Source organism: Suncus etruscus, chromosome 9, assembly GCF_024139225.1.
Source record: "Suncus etruscus isolate mSunEtr1 chromosome 9, mSunEtr1.pri.cur, whole genome shotgun sequence".
NCBI classification, from domain to species: Eukaryota; Metazoa; Chordata; class Mammalia; order Eulipotyphla; family Soricidae; genus Suncus; species Suncus etruscus.
In genome coordinates, this window is record NC_064856.1 from 58762558 (window position 1) to 58780275 (window position 17718).

At 42.9% G+C, this 17718-nt stretch overlaps 1 protein-coding gene across 1 annotated transcript in view; it reads right to left on the reverse strand.

Moving 5' to 3' along the window:
• Nucleotides 1-979: 979 nt before the first annotated feature.
• Nucleotides 980-17718, reverse strand: part of SCUBE2 (signal peptide, CUB domain and EGF like domain containing 2) — a 76236-nt gene continuing 59497 nt past the window's right edge. The window contains exons 18-23 of the mRNA XM_049780666.1: nt 15046-15213; nt 13986-14147; nt 11441-11638; nt 10558-10710; nt 5547-5626; nt 980-1280 (exon numbers count right to left, since the gene is read on the reverse strand). Of these exons, the coding sequence (XP_049636623.1) occupies nt 1128-1280; nt 5547-5626; nt 10558-10710; nt 11441-11638; nt 13986-14147; nt 15046-15213 (914 nt within the window). The 3' untranslated portion in view covers nt 980-1127. The remainder of the gene's footprint in view (nt 1281-5546; nt 5627-10557; nt 10711-11440; nt 11639-13985; nt 14148-15045; nt 15214-17718) is intronic.

The following is a 17718-nucleotide window of genomic DNA, read 5'->3' on the forward strand; positions in this document are numbered from 1 at the left end:
TTTATTCACTGTCATGAGACTTTTGCTGTGGATTAAATTGTTTAATTCAATTCTATTGGATAATCAAGTTCCCACAGGAGAGAATGATTATAATGCTGATAAACAGATTCTGTGGTCCTCTGAGGCAGGGGTCTGTATTGATGCTCTGACAACTTTATGGCTGCAAGGAGCTTGAGACTCCTCTTGGCAGTGCTGCCCAGAGCTGTCCTTGGATGAGGGTCAGCCTCTGACCTTGGAAAGTGAAGAAGAAAAGAAATAAGACAGACTGGCTATACCTCAGCCTGCCTGCTCATGCCTTGTGATGGGACATTCCTACAGAAGGCCCTGAGGAAGCAGAATCCTGAGCACTGACAGACTTTGTGGAATCTCCTCTCAGAGAGAGAAGGACTCTCAGCCACCAAACAGACCACATCTGACCAGACCACTCAGGCCTTATCAGTGCCCAGTGTCTCTGGAGACACCACAGCAGGTGTTAAACTGCCTCTGTGCACTGGTGAGGATAAAAACTGAGGGCAAGAAGGCCTATAGGCATGTCGACATTCTTATGTCTGTAGCCATGGTTTTGTTTTGTCTCATTATTTTTAGTTCTTTCCATTTTGAAAAGTTTTTCAGTGAGTACTATGCAAACTTCTGGGATCAGACTTAGGTGCTAAGAGCTGGCAAAGGTTGTGGAAAATAATGGAGTCCTCCCAGGTCTCAGATTGGTGAACAGCACTGGAAGGTTTTGCCCATCCCTCTGGTACAGCTCTACATGGATAGAGAATGGCTTCCCAAAGAGGGCTGGAGGAAGGGAGCTGAGTTTCAGGAAAGGCGGTCCTTTCCTTGGCACCTTTCCATCAGGCCCCCCCTTAAGAAGAAAGAAGAACCAGGACAGACTGGGAGTCTCTTCTCAGGCCTGGATATAGCCAAGATTGTGAGAAACAGTGGGTCTCAAAGCCATTCTCAGTTCACACCCACATGCTGGCAAAGAAAAACCAAGTTCAATTTACCAAAATATCTGTATTATCTATAAAAATTGAACTCTAGTGAGCCACTGCTCCTGGGGGCAGCGTTATGGACGGATGGGGCTGCAGCAGCAGACAGGGGCTAGCAGCCCCACATCAAGGAACAAAGTCCCAGCAGCATGCTCATCTGTACGGCCTCAAGAACCGGGACACTTTGGATCGCAGTAACCGGAGGAAGGATCTTGGAAACATCTCCCGGGACTCCTGAGCTGTGTATTTGAAGTAGTTCTGGGGATGGGCCAGGACATCAAATAGAGCCTTGATCAGTTTCTTATCCTAAAAAGATCAGAATTTTTGTTATGGTACCAGACTGTTTAAACATTGTGATATTGAGCTACAATGGCGCTATAATGATCCAGTGTTAGACAAATAATCTTAATTTTTATTGAAATTTTTTTTGTTTTATGGGGTCACACCAAACAGTGCTCAGAGATTACTCCTGGCTTTGTGCTCAGGGATCATTCCTGGCAGTGCTCAGGGGATCATACGTGGTATTAGGGATTGAAATGGAGTCTGTCTCATGCAAAACCCTATATTATCAATCTGGACCTAGTATTACTTTACTCAAATAGGGCCACACCCAATGCAGCTGGGTAGGAGAACAGTGTTGAGGCAGGAGGAAGGGGCAGACATGTGATACCTGGGTTCTAACTCAGAGCTTCAGAGAAGCTAGGCATGTGCTCTCTTATTTTATATATGCCTTAACTTTTTTTCTTTATCTTTTTTGTTTGTTTTTGCTTATGGGTTGTGGTGTACCCCAAGACCCACCCATATCTGGGAGGAGTTTTGGGAACCGGATAATAGGTGTAACTACCTGCAAGTCCTCCCATTTCTGGGAGGGGTCTGGAAAAGGATAGATAAACCTCTGAGCCAGGGGATTCGGCCCTTTTTGCCCTTTTGCCGTTTCTCTTTTGGCCCGGCTTGGCTTCCTGGCTTTTGGATCTTTGGGCCCATGGAGCCCAAAGGGAAGATGGCTAACAGGAGATAAGATGCAGGGCTAGCAAAATATAGCTGTGCTTAAAAGGTTGACATAGGCCACACACCTGTGGTGGCAAGGGCATGAATAAAGATGATTCTTCCTGATGGCTGCGTGTGAGTGAGTAATTTCACCTGGGCCTGGAACTCGCCGGCTGCATGGAGGTTGCAGAGCCACGTGGGCTGGATGGCATCCTTCACCATCCAGCCCCATCGTTATTTATTTAACACAACAATGGGTCACACCTGGTGGCATTCAGGGGTTACTCCTGGCTCTGCACTCAAAAAATTGCTCCTGGCAGGCTCATGGGACCATATGGGATGCCGGAAATTGAGCCAGGGTCGGTCCCAGGTTGGCCACATACAAGGTAAATGCCCTACCACTGTGCTATCTATCACTCCATCTACCCATATGAAATACCACATTGAAATTCAGGTTTGTTTTTTGTTTTTTTTTTTGGTTGGGGAGATACCAGCTGACTAGTCCAGTTTAGTGCTCAAGGGTTGCTGTCAGTTGTGCTTGGGAAATCATACAGTGCTAGGGATTGACCCTTTGAGCAACCTTCCCAGCCCTTCTTTGCTCACTGCCTCCTCTTCTAGGTAGGCCATTGAAGTCTGTGCACTAGGAACCATGACCACTCCGGGTATAGCAGGCCTTGTGGCATGGGCCTGACAATTTGGCACTATGACTCAACAGTTCTTGGGGACCTGTGGTGAAGCCCAAGAGATCAGCTAAGGGTTTACACATACTAGACCACTTCAGTTATCTTCTTGGGTAAAAATTTGAAAACCATTTATATAGAGTGTAGGGTACCTGTGAGTGAGTGATTTCACCTGGGCGACTCGCCGGCTGCATGGGGGATGAAGCCACGTGGCTGGGGCCTAAGCACAAAGGCCTCCATCCATTGCCATCCAGCCCCATCGTTATTTATGTACTACAACAATAGAGAGTTAATATTCCACAAGTGTTTATTGATACTTATAAGTATCTTAAATCAGGTAAATTTTTGGTCACTTGAGCTGAACCTAAACATACTATTTGTCATTAGCTTGGATTTATATGCCAGTTTCTTGCTGCTCCAGACACTTTCAAATTAAAAATACAACTTTGGGACCAGGTTAAGCTATGCAGGTTCCAATCCTGTAGCCACAGGGCTCCCAAGCAGCTCTAGGTATAGCTTTGGAAGGTATAGCTGCATGCTTCCAAGAGTGACCTCTAGGGGTGTAAAGGTGGCCACATTCAGTAAGGGATTCCAACTGGGGTTGGCAGCATGCAAGGCAAGTGCTTAAATCCCTGTAAATATTTTTATATCTGTTTCTCCCCCCCCCTCAACTTGGGAAATACCTGGCAGTGCTCAACAATCACTCTTAGCAGTGATGAGAAATCATATGCAGTGATGGGGATCTATTCTGTGCACTTTTGTGCACAGAAAGCACACACTCCTCCCTAGGGAGAGGGGTGGGGGGAAAAAAAGAAAAGAAAGAAACCACACACTCCAATTCACAGAGCTGTGTCTTTACCCTGAACAGCTAGTTTGCCTTTCCTATAGTAATCTTTGGCACTTATGGTGCTGAGCAGAGGCAGGAATGGCCCCTAATAGCTCACGTGGCCCCAAATCCCTACTTATTACCAGTAAATACTTCATTTGTATGGCTATTTTATATACCAATAAAACATGGGGTAGTATTACAACTTCTCAGGTAAAAGGGGTCTCCAGCAGAAGTTTAAGAAGCCCTGGAAGACTGTTTGCCTTGGAAACATAGGCTGAGTTTGATCCTGAGCTATTGCATGCACCTAGCTCTGACCTGGCAGCTCCGCTCTGTGACCCCTGCATTGCAAGTGATTTCCAGGCATATGGCAGCCTCATAGCATGAATACCATGACCACATTTGCAACTGCTATTCTAGAGGTAAAAGTTGCTTTGTGAAAACTTAAAACCAATTATCTTGCTCTTTGTATTGTCCATAATTTATTAAATTTGGGGCGCAGAGGGGTTAAGGCATTTGTCTTGTATGTAGGCGACCCTGATTCAAATATGACACCACATAGAGTTCCTCACAAATCACCAAGAGAGACCCCTGAGTACAGAACCAGGAGTAGATCCTAAGCATTGCCCAAAAACAAAAAAAATGTATAATATCATATATGTAATAATTACTGTAAGAAATAGGTGGCGCAAGCTGCCTTATGCTTGATAGCCTAGGAATGGACCATGGTTCGATCCCCCAGCGTTGTATATGGTCCCCCAAGCCAGGAGCGATTTCTGAGTGCATGGCCAGGAGTAATACCTGAGCATCACTGGGTGTGCCCCCCAAAAAAAGAAATAGTATGTTTGAAAAAGTCTGGATTACAGTTAATAATTAAGCACATTTCAAAAGAACTGGATTAAAAATAATTGAAAAAGTTAAAAAACACTCTTTTTTCTTGGTGGGGGGTCATACCCGACAGCGCTCAGGGGTTACTCCTGGCTCTATGCTCAAAAATTGCACCTGGCAGGCTCAGGGATACTGGGATTCAAACCATCAACCTTCTGCATGCAAGACTAATGCCTTATCCCCAAGCTATTTCTCAAGCCCCTGAAAAGCACTCTTTCATAAGGTACTTAAACCTCACTTTCACACACAATGCAAATTTTTTTATTTGCTGATTATTGAGTCTTGAAATACAATTCCACATAAATAATGGCAATTAATCCAAGCCAGCCTACCCAAAGCTAATGTAACATTCCTAAATGATTACATATATAATGAAGCTGTATTAATTCTTTTTTGGGGGGTTGGGTCACACCTGGCAGCGCTCAGGGGTTACTACTGACTCTACACTCAGAAATCGCTCCTGGCAGGCTCAGGGGACCATATGGGATGCCGGGATTCAAACCACCAACTTTCTGCATGCAAAGCAAACACCTTACCTCCAATGCTATCTCTCCGGCCCCTGAAGCTGTATTAATTCTTGAACTGACCTCTCGGTCTCCATAAACTGGACTTAGTTTCAGTCTACTCAGTCTGATCTGATATTATAGTCTTCAGAATCCTCCACATTAAATACTTATGGCTTGATAGAAACACATAGATGGTCAAGAGGTATTTTATTTATTTTCCTCATTAGATGATAATAGCAAAAGCTACAGTTTAGTATTTAAACTCATTTTTAACAATAACCCTTCTACTGAGTAACTAAAGATGGTGGTAAAATATGTGAAGAAAATCAAAGATGGAGCCAGAGAAGAAGGTAAGCTTGCCTTGCACTGGTTTGATTCCCAACACCACATCTGGTCCCCCAACCACTACCAGGACTAGCACCACATCCTGGAGACTAGAACTGAATAGCCACTTGGCTAAGTAGCATAAATGGGCCCCACCAGGCTCTCTGAGCACCATTTCAGAGACTAAGAAAAAAGTAAAAAAGAACTTCACTTGAAACAGTGAAGACAGCCTCCTAAATTAACAGTAAATGAAGTCTAGTAGAGACAAAAACAAAGAGCTTCACCTAGCAAGTACTCCAAGCCTGAGAGGCATCAGGGAAAGAAGAAAGCTTCCCCATAGACCTGTCCCCTGCATCCTTACCTTAAGGATTTCCTGGTGGTTCTCAGAGGCATACAGCCGACCATCTCGCACAATGTCTTCGATGAGCTCCTGGTAGTCTTCTGAAATAAAGGACACCAGCATTCTGCTACTTTACTTATTTTCAAGTCACTTTCTCTCATTGTTAAATAACTTCAACTCCATGGTAGTCAAGGCCACAATGACCCTGAGCACAAGAGAACTTCTCCCCTGCCAGTGAGCTTAGAATCCATCTTTCCTGCTTCCTCTCCCTAGAGGAATCCTGTGCACCCTTCTAAGGTTGTGCCCCACTTGCTCCCCAAATCTAAGTCAAGTTCCAACCATTCAGTCCTTCCAGTCCTATATGTGCTCTCTCAGGACTGAGAAGATAGACAGGAGTTGGGATTCATGCCTTGCATGTCCAGGTTTAGACCCCCCCCCCCAGCATTACATGACCTTACAAGCATCTGGGAGTAGTCCTAGAGGTCCCCTAAAGACTCTGATGGTCCCAGCCCAGGATCACTGAAAATGGCCCTTTGGCTCCCTGAACACAGCATGGAAAGCATAAAAAAAATATTCTCTGCTGATTTTTCCCATCAGCATGCAAACTGATGTATCTGCATCATTTGTTAAAATAAATTTCATTTTTGGGGTCGGTGAGGTGGCGCTAGAGGTAAGGTGTCTGCCTTGCAAGTGCTAGCCAAGGAAGGACAGCGATTTGATCCCCTGGCGTCCCATATGATCCCCCCAAGCCAGGGGCAATTTCTGAGCGCTTAGCCAGGAATAACCCTTGAGCATCAAATGGGTGTGGCCAAAAAAACCCAAAAAATTCATTTTTAAAACAAAAAAATTATATTATTTATTTATTTATTGGTTTTGGGGTTATACCCAGCAGCGCTCAGGAGTTACTCCTGGCTCTACACTCAGAAATCGCTCCTGGCAGGCTCGGGGACCATATGGGATGCTGGGATTCAAATCACCATCCTTCTGCATGCAAGGCAAACATGTTACCTCCATGCTATCTCTCTGGCCCCCAACAATAAAAAATTATAAATATTTTAATTTGAACTGGAAACTACAATGGGTAGTATACTTGCCTTCCACACCACTGACATAGGTACAATTTCTGGCACCCCATATGGTCCCCCACACCCTGCCAGAAAGTATTCCTCAGCACAGAGCCAGGAGTAAGTCCTGATCACAGCTGGGTATGGCCCAAAAAGGAAACAACAAAAATTAAGTAAAAATTTGATATCTCTCATGACTTCATTTCTCTCCCTCTAGCTACCATCCTGTATTCTGCTCCTCTTTGTGGCAAAATTCCTTCTAAGAATTGCCAGCACTCATTGTCTCCAAGTTTTCCTTCTCTCCTAAGACCAGTCCAATCAGCTCTGTGCAGCCCTAACAATTCCTCAAAATTGCTAGTTGAAGTCATAAGTACCCTTCATGCCCTTCAAGCTAAAAAGTGAACTCTGGGTTTTTATCTTCTTTGATACATCACTAGCACTGAGCTTGGCTAGTGACTTTCTGCCTTGATCCATTCTTTATGCAATTTTAAGATACTAGATTACTTCTAAAGCCTCTTTGCTTTGCTTTTGTTCTATTTTTTTGAGGAACCACACCCAGGAGTGCTTTAAAGCTGGAGTTAGTCCCAGAGGTGTTAGGGGAGGATGAACTGTGTGAAGTTTAGGGAATAGAACTCTGGTCTCCTGCATGCAAAGCATGAATTTATCCTATTGAGCTCTCTGGCTCTTATTTGTTTTTTTTTCTGCCTCTCCTTCCAGACTTCTTACTGTAGAGGGGTTCAGGGTAAACAGTTGCTTCTCATTTCTTTTTTCTTTATGCTCATTCTCTCTTCACTTTTTCTTTTTGTCCTATTTTTTTCTCTTCTTTTTGGTGTGGAGGATGCATATCCAGCAAGGCTCAGGGGTCACTCCTGGCTCTGCACTCAGGAATCACTCCTGCTGGTGCTCTGGGGACCATATGGCATTCTGGGAATTAAACACAGGTCAGCTATATTGAAAACAAGTGCCTTACCCACAGACAGTGGGTAAGACAGTGTCTGTCTCTCTGGTCTAATGTCCCTATTTTTCTTTCCCTCATCACTTTTCTCCCTTCTCTCTTCCTCTCTAGTTTTCTCTGTCCATGTAGCATCTAAAATAAAAAAGTTTCCTACCTACAAAGAAAGATACTTCTCTCTCTTTCTCCCTCTTTTTCTCTCTCGCATTGCCAGGTGGCGATAACTTTCTCATGAATAATTCTTGATCACATTTGATGTGACATACACATTAAATGCAGCACACTCAAAAATATAGGCAGAACATGCCAAGATCTGGTCCTCAAAGATACCTTCAATGATAAAATGCTACTGGCTAAAGCAACAGAAAAAGAAACAACTGAAACTACATCGAACTAAAGAGTTTGTATTTTCCTATGTTTTTGTTTGGGGGCAACATTTGGTGATGCTCTGGGTTATTCCTGGCTCTACACTGAGTAATTACTGCTGGTGGTGCTTGGAGGACAATATGGGATGCCAGAGATCAAATCAGGTCAGCCATATAAAAGGTAAATGCCCTACCCACTGTTGTTTCACCATCCCCAAATTAAAGAGTTTTTCTTTTGCAGGCAAAAGAAACACAGGCTATAATTAAAAGCCAGCTAACTGAATGGCAGAAAATATTTACATTCAACATATCAGAAAAGAGTTGACATCTAGGATATATAAAGTACTAAGAAAGATTAACAACAACAACAATCCAAAATTCCCATTAAAGCAGGAGAGTGGAAATGAAAGACTTCTTTAAAGAAGACCAGCAGATGGCCAATGACCACATAAAAAATGCTCATCATCACTTATTGTTAGGGAAATCCAAATCAAGACAACTTACATTAGTGAGAATGACACATATCAAAAATAGTAAAAACAATCTGTGTCGTCAGGGGTGTGGTTAAAAAGAAACTCTCATCCACTGCTGATGGGATTATTGTCAAAGAATGTTTCAGCCTTCAGGGAAACCAGTATGGAGGTATCTCAGTAAACTAAGGATTGAACTGCCAAATGACCTAGCAATTACACTTCTGGGAATCTAATCCCAGGACACAAAAACGTTCATTCAAAAATACATATCATACTATTATTCATTGCAGCACTTAGTACAAAAGCTAATATATAAAATCAACCTAGATGTCCAATGAAAGTGAATCATGAGGATATGGTATATACACAATGGAATATTTTACAGCTGTAAGGACTATTAAATCATGCAATTCACTACAACATATACAGAACTGGAAGATATCATATTAAACAAAATAAGCCAAAAAAAGGAAAAACACAGGATGACTTCACTTCACTTATAATTGGATTAGAGAATGCAATGATTTAAAGAGAAGATACCTAGCTCATTCTTGTGCCCAGAGTATAGTGAGAAGGGCAGAAAAAGAAATAAATCAAAGAGGGGAAGAAGAGATGGATGGAAAGCAATGGGCTCATGCTGTACATTGGTGGTAAAGGAGTGGTATGGTTGAATAGCTAAATCACAGAATCAACAATACTGACAACAAGAGATCCAAACTTCAATAACCAAATTTCAAAATGTGTCTTGTCAAGTGTAGGGTTGGGGGAGAGGTGGAAGGAAACCTGAGAACCTTGATGAGGAAAGAAAACATTGGTGGTAGAATTTGTGTTAAAAAACAGTATGTCTAAAACATAACTATGAATAACTTTGTAATCATGGGGCTTTAAGATCTTTTAAAATGCAATCCTCTTTTTTCAAAATCTATTTTCTATAGTTAGAATTCAAGTCAAGTAGAAATGAGTCATGATATTTTCCAAATTCTAAAGAGGAAAAATATACTTTTGTATGCATGTCATGTACCAAAATTCCAAACATATCAGAAGAATACCATTGAAACTATATGGAGGGAGTTCTGGAAAGATTCTCTTAGTCAAGCTATAGCATAAGGAAATTAAAAATATAATACCCATAATAATAGCACTGGCACTAAATGTGGTATCTTCTACTATTTTATTTTAGTGAATAGAAAATATGAGTAATGATATAAGATTTTTATTTATTATATATGTATATATCCATGACTCTAGTTAGGCCAAGGAGTGTGCCCTACCTGTTATAACAGATTGATGTTGAAAATTGATGTTTACATATTTACAGAAGCCCCCATAGGTTTTTACTCAGAAGACCTCTTTAATTCTTTTCAACATTGCTTTCTACCAAGTTTAATATCATGTTTTCTAACTCAGTAGAATAAGCAGAATAACCCAGACACAACCAGAAGAAACAGGGGAGGCCCTCACACTGTTGATAAAGGGGGACCTGGAGTGAGCCCCAAAAACAAAATAAGTAAATAAATAAACATTAGATGAACAGATTGCTTTTTCTCCACTAAACTAGAGATCCCTCAAGACAAGGTTCAATTCATTTTCTATTTTTAGAAAATGTGTGTTAATTAGGGCTCAGAGCTGGGAACACTGCTCCCAGCACCCTAAGGAACTACCTCTTTACTTAACAAGGAAAAAAAGAGAGAGAGACATTAACTGACTTGCCCACAATTATACAGCAACTTGCTGAGAAGTTCTGAACTTGAATCTTTTCTATACAGTCCCCTAATGACTCCTTTATGATCAGTGTGGATGATCCTTATTTGCACATTTAGAACATGAGGATTTGAGATGGCCAAAAAATATACACAAAAGAAGAGATTATATTCAGGCAGGCGGATTCCAACACCCATGTTCCTTCCTATCAAGCTATACTCACTTTCTTGTAAAATGCTCTAAAATATCCAATAGTCACTTGAAATTTTTGAAAGTATTAATCATGTCTGTAAGCAGTGTCCCCAAATGCCTGTTTAAAATTTGGCAACTGTGAGTCAGCAATGTCCTTTCTCCATACCCTGCCTGCTCTAGGAGCATGTGTGGATGTTACAATCCACCAGCTGGCCCTGAGGTTGGTTCTGTTCGCAGTGGAGAAGCCGCCTCCACAGGCTGTAGCCTCGGCACCACAGAGCTTACCGTCATAGGTCACATAAGGCACCTGGAAGCCTCTGGCACTGTTCCCTTCATTGGACTTAAACTGGATCCACAGCTTCTTGGATCTGGAGGTGAAGGCAATGGGCCGTTCATAGGTCTGGCAGGTTTCGTATGTTGTCACAGAATTGGATGAAGCTGCCAAGGAAAGCTGGGATGAGGTAGGGCTCAAGACCCATTGCCGGGTGGAAATAGGTGGAAAAGAGAGGAGTCAAACTCACAGCTGACTTCAGTCAGATATTATGATCCGTAATAAAAAGGACAAACTAGTAAAGAGAGACTCATTGCTCTTCTAAGACACATATTCTTCCTCATAACCTTAGGAAGGAGAACTAGTTATTCCTATTTCAACAGAAAACGGAAACTGAGGTATGATCAAGAATATATATCCAAGAAAATAAAAAGAATATATATCCAAGATTATAGACCTCATAAGAGGTGAAGCTGGGCTTCAGACACGGGCAATCCATATGCTACATCATGACCTCATGCACCTGAGCTCTTGTGTTAGGGTGAAGGCAGGTCCTGCCCAGCAGGACCACGTCCCAACCTCTGTCAGTCTTCAGGCCAGGAGCTTCTTCCCAAACTGAAGGGACCAGTACTGCCTGAGCTTCACTAGCTCTCTGGATCCTTTCATTGAGCACAGAGGAAAGATTGACTTTGATCAGCCCTATCTCCTGCTCTCAGCAAGGGGCCCAATGTGCCTTTAGTTAAACTGTTTTCTGGCAAGCTCTATAAACTCCCGCTTGCTACTTTTCATACCAAGCTCACATTCTAGGCCTGCTTCTAACAGTTAAAGTGGGAGGTCACACTATCAGGATCCCCAGCTGACTGTAGAAGGGGTAGGAGACAGATGGGTGAAACGCACAGGTTTTTCTCATCACCAGGTAGTCCCCACAGTCATCCTCTACAGGCAGGAAGATCTCAGGGACCACAATCAAGATGCGACGCTTGGGGGGTGGGTTGATGGTCCATGTACACTCGGTGTTGGCTGGGTAGTTGCCTGGGTAGTTTGGGGATTCGATGTATCCAGTGAAATCTCCCAGCTCCCCTCCACATCTTCTGTCTAAAAGGGAAATGAAGAGATTTGTGAAGGGACAGTTGGGTGGATATTGTGGCACAGCACATCTACTCTGCTAAAGAAACTGTATCCCCATTGTAGAGGACGTGAAGCCAGAAATGACACTGTCTGGGAAAAATGTCTGCTCTGTGATGCCCAGTGCCCCTGGAGGTCTAGCTCCATCGATTCCCCTCCCAGACACCTGGCCCTGAACTCCCCCAATACTGTTTCCTCATTACCTTAAGATTAGGGGCAGAGATTTGTAAAACGAAAGGACAAACCTAGGTTTTAAGATCTTGTTTACAAAGTCTAAGTGTCAGAAGAAGCTGTGACTTAAGAGCTTCAAGGTTTGTCAAAGAAAGACAAGAGCTTTCTGTTCAGTGAAAAGTATCAGGCCCTTTCATAAAATTCTTTGAGGAGCTCATGACAGTCATGCTCATTCATTTTTCCTTCTGCTCACTATCATATCATTTTTTTTTTTTTTTTTGGTTTTTGGGCCACACCCGGCGGTGCTCAGGGGTAACTCCTGGCTGTCTGCTCAGAAATAGCTCCTGGCAGGCACGGGGGACCATATGGGACACCGGGATTCGAACCAACCACCTTTGGTCCTGGATTGGCTGCTTGCAAGGCAAACGCTGCTGTGCTATCTCTCCGGGCCCATCATATCATATTTTATTTGATTTGTGTGGAAGAGGGGATTGGCTTGGAGGTCATGGGATCTTGCCGTGTTGGGGACAGTACTTGGGCTTCACACATGCTAAGCATGCACTCCAGTCCATTGAGCTATCTCCTCTTCACAATTTATTTCATTCTTTTGTTTGTTTTGTTTCATTTTGGAGCCACATTGGATGTGTTCTGTATTCAGAGATCATTTTTGGCAATATTCAGGATACCATATATGGAACTACAATTCATACTGGGGTCAGCCACATGCAAGGCAAGTACCTTACTTATCACTTGTCCTATCTCTCAAGCATTTTAAGTGAGAAGGAGAATACAGCCATCAGTCAGGAAGGGGCATACTAGATACTCAACCCTGGAATCAAAAGCAGAAAGTACACACAAGCTTGCACCTGTACACGTGTGTGCGCACACACACATACACACAAACACACACACAGAGTCTGTACCTCAGCTATATTGTTTCACTGAATCGTTATTCATCTAATAAATGCTAGCGAACACTCTGAGGGTTCCAAAATGAGAAAGCCACAGTCCTTGTCTTGAAGGGGGTTAATGCTTAAAACTGAAGTAACTCTGGGCAAGAGATGAAGAGATGTTGACAGGATTATCTTTTTCCTCTCTAATACATTTGCAACTGAAATTTACTATTTCCAGTATATGTGTGGCGTGGGAGGGGGAGCAAACCCTAAAACCAGTGTTTTTCATTCTTAGAAGACATGTGGGGAGATGTGTAGTGCTGATCCAATCTGACAGAGTCACCTGAAACTGGGCACGTGCCTCTTATGGCTGAGCCATATTCCCAACTCTCTCTCATACCACTTAAAACAAGCAATATAACCCAAAAAAATGGGGGATGGAGAGATAGCATGGAGGTAGGGCATTTGCCTTGCATGCAGAAGGACAGTGGTTCAAATCCCGGCATCCCATATGGTCCCCTCAAGCCTGGCAGGAGCAATTTCTGAGTGTAAAGCCAGGAGTAACCCCTGAGCGCTGCCAGAGTGACCCAAAAACAAATGAACAACAACAAAAAAAATAAGCAACACAAAACAAAGTAAACAAACAAAGGTCAAACTTTTTAGCATGACATCAAGACATTTCCTCCTTCTTTGTCCTAGACCTCTCCGGCATATTTTGTGCTCTTGTTCCCCAAAGTTTTTTACTTATCTGAACTTGTGCTTCCCAGTGACTCCTAAATGTAAAGCTCTTTCACTTACTCCTTCCCCATCTTTGTCCCCGCCTCTCCACATCAAAAGCTCATGCCTTCTAGAAACTCCTCATTTCTCAGGACAGTACATATCTACTTCCTCACAACCTCACAGCCTGTACTTCCACTGAATCAAGATTTTGCTCTTCTCAGAGTTGGCACATCACAGATCCTTAATCAGTGCTGACTAAAGAGAGCTAAAGCAAAATTTCGTACCAGAAAAAAAAATACATGCAAGGACAGCTCATGAGTAAGTCTAAAGAAGGAGCCAAGATTAATAAAAGTGAGTACTTGGGGGGGGGGGTCAAGTCTCACTCCTCACCAGCACTGACCTGAGAGCCAGAAACTGAGCTGACAAGGTCTGTGGAGTTTTGATAGAACCTGGGCACCCTGCCACCTCCGTCACAAACCACCCCTGGCCTGAGGTAAACCTGAACACTTGAAAATCCTTGGACAAAGACTTACTTTTACACTGGGTGATGTTTGTGGAGCCATCAAAGTCTGTCATTGTATTTCCTGGGCAGGAAACACAATTATTTTTTCCGAATTCAGGCTGGTATGTCCCTGCTGGGCACCGAATACAGCGGTGAGTGGTGGTGTTGTAGAAGTGTCCGGGTGAACACTGAACTGCAGGGTGAGAGAAAGTGAGAGGATGGAAGAGAGAAGACAGTTACTTCATCCATTGCAACACAAAAGGCTTCATGCTTACTGACATTAAATTTTATGTCCAAATGAAGCAGTTTTTTCATGTACTTTGGATTAGTCAACACTTGAATTCCCTAACTAGCCAGCTTGTGGTGAACATGTGATGTGGGACACTACAGGAAATACAAAGAAAAACATGAATGCGGGCCTGGAGAGATAGCACAGTGGCGTTTGCCTTGCAAACAGCCGATCAAGGACCAAAGGTGTTTGGTTCGAATCCCTGTGTCCCACATGGTCCCCCGTGCCTATCAGGAGCTATTTCTGAGCAGACAGCCAGGAGTAACCCCTGAGCACCGCTGGGTGTGGCCCAAAAACCAAAAAAAAAAAGAAAAAAGAAAAACATGAATGCATCTTTGAAACTTCTGGTCCACGCAGAATTTGGGCATAAGTGATCATAATTTAGGTGGAAGAGATTACTGAGAATTGTGGGGAACATGAGTTCGGCGGGGCTCAGAGTTGAATTCTAGCAGGAGAAAGGAGTGGGGTCTGTCCTGGAGTGGAAAGTACTTGGCCAGAGGACAGGATAGGGAAAAGCTGGAAAGCAGAAGCTCAAAGGGTCTGTGAACACAGTCTGATCCTTTGTCCCATTATTCCTCCACTCAGCCCTGTGCATAGGAGTGGTTATGGAGAAACCATGGCAGATACCCTAAGCCCACAGCATATCCTGAAGGGGACATAGCGCTGAGGTCTTGGCTTCCCCCACCTCCACCCAGACAAGAGCACCATATGGGATTCTCTGGGCTACACTTGATTGCAACTCAGACAGACACCCATGGTTCCTAAAAAAGAGATTCAATTCTGGATAAAAGACAGGTCTCACCTCTAGTCTCACAGTCTTGGAAGGAAGTGGCTCCAGGGTGCTTGGTGGCCAGGCCCCCTCCACAGGGAATGCAGGAAGTACGACCAGTTTCAGGCTGGAATGTGCCCAGGGCACACAGCTGGCAGGGTGCAAAGCCATCCACTGAGTATTCACCAGGTTGGCACAGACCTAAGATGAGGGAACCAATGATCCGAGATGAGCAAGCCTCCTCTTCCCCCCAGAAGGCCCTGTACCACCTCCCCTTAGATAAGATCAGACAATGGTTATTTTGTCTCTGTGCCAACTTCAGCTCTGCTGTCATTGAAGCCCTGGGGCACAAACAGGGCAAGGATAGGAACCACAGAACCTAGTGCTATGTTTTCCAAAAGTAGGCGCATTTGATTTGTGGCCAGAACTCAGGCCTAGCAGCTCCTGCAGTGCCAGAACCCCCAGCAAGGGTGGTCTCTGCTCTGGAATCAGTTACATAATTCAGCCAAGAAGTTTGCCCACTCCCCCAAAGGGTCACAAATTCCTGTAGTGTGAGACTGATCAGAAGAGTTGTCCCTGTTTACCAGTCAGCTTCCCCAATGAGGTGTCACAGAGGTGTCTTCTGGCTGCCTTTAATTGACTAATAACTTCACCTAGTTTAATCACTGCACCTAGTTTAGTCGATGTGGACAGAGGGTTCAGTAGCATTTACTGTAAACACATTACTTTATTACAATTACTTGGGAAAAGGGAGGTTTAGACCACATCCAGAGGTGCTCAAAGGCTATTCTTGGATCTGTGCTCAGGAGAGACTTATACAGCACATGGTCAGGGGACCATATACAGTGAAACCAAGGTCTGATAAGGCAGCCAAGTGCTTCACCTCCTGTGCTTCTCTTCAACCTATTTATTACATTTAAGTGAAGGACAAGATGCATGTGCTCCTTAGGCACACTCCTTGATACTGGTAGGATAATATAAAAATTCCTCTCTCTTGTTTCCCAAGGCATCCCCCTCTATTACCTCAGGACATCACTGTGCTCTCATACGTGAAAAATTTTCCTGGCCCAATAATAGTATTATTGCTAATATTCTCATTATTTCAAATACACCTTAATCAGGCCACATACAAGTACAAACAACATCAAGAAATTTTTCCTTTTCAATCTTAAGTTAGCTCAAGGACTTTATATGAAGTAAAAAATAAGCAGAGATCACAGAGTCAACCTGAGAATCTGTTTTGTTTTGATATTTTGAGTTACACCTGGAAGTGCTCAGGGTTTACTCCTAGCTCTGTGCTCATAAATTATATCTGGTAGCATTTGGGGCATTATAAGCCCTAGGGATTAAACCAAGGTCAACTGTGTGCAAGGCAAGTTCCTACCTACTGTGCTATCTTGAGAGCCTAATTTGAAGGCATCAACAGTCTTGCGGTTGAGTATGAAGGTAGGAACTACAGCTGGCATTGGGAGTCACTAGAGAAAGAACCCCATATATAGAACATATATAGAACAGATCCATTCAGAAAAAGTCATGAAATTTGCTTATACATGGATAGATATGGAGAATTTTATGCTGAGAGAAATGAGTTAGAGTGAAATAGATATAGAATAATCTCACTCATTTTGTGCGATATAAGAAAGTATAGTCATAATATCATGAGGGTCAAGAGGACCAGTCCCTGGTAAGAATCTTGCCACAAAAAGTAGTGAATGCAGTTAGGGTAGAGAAGGGCCCACTCTGACAATGATAGTTGGAACTGATCGCTCTGGACAAGAACTGTGCGCTAAAAGGGGATAATGTGATGTATGGTACCCCTTCATTAACAATAGTGCAAACCCCAATGTCAAAAAAGGAAGAGAGAAAGAGAGAGAAGGAACGAGAAGGAGAAAGAAGTAAAATGCCTGCCCCAAAGGCAGGAGGGGGTAGGGAACTGCACTGATGAAGGGTGTACATTCTATGAATGAAACTCAATCATGAACAATTTTGTATCCATGGAGCTTAAATAAAGTAATAAAAAAAAACCCACAGCCACCACCACCACCACATGGCAGGCCACGGAGTGTCAATATAGCAGGCCTCTCCTCGCTAAACAAAGAGAAATACTAATAATACAAATAGGAAAGAAATCCACAGAATACAAGTGGGCTTGGCTGCAGGTTTGTTTGTTTTTGGGTCACACCCAGGGATGTTCAAATGTTACTCCTGGGTCTGCACTCAGGAATTATTCCTGGTGGTACTTAGAGGACCATATAAGATACCAGGAATTGAACTACATAAAAGCTACATAAGAGGTAAATGTCCTACCCACATATTATATCTCCAGTCCTTCCAGGTTAATATCTTATAAGAGAGTAGTGAAAACTTTTCAGAGGTCTCAATTATAACAAAACAAGCAAGCAAGCAAAAAAAAAAAAATCCACCATAGAAGAGGGGTATGCATTTTATGGCTGAAACCCAATTACTAACATGTTTTAACCACGGTGCTTAAGCAACAAAATTATATAAAAAAAATTAATTAAAAAAGTAAAAAAAAGAAGGATCAAAAAAAATGAATGAGTAAACAAACCATCCAGTTACTCCTGAAACTTAAATACATTCTGAATTAAACAAATGAAACGTGACATGTATTAGGAGGAAGGCGGAGAGTAGGATTGTTTTACCAAGACATTTAGTTTTAAGAAATTCAAATTTAAAAAAAAAGAA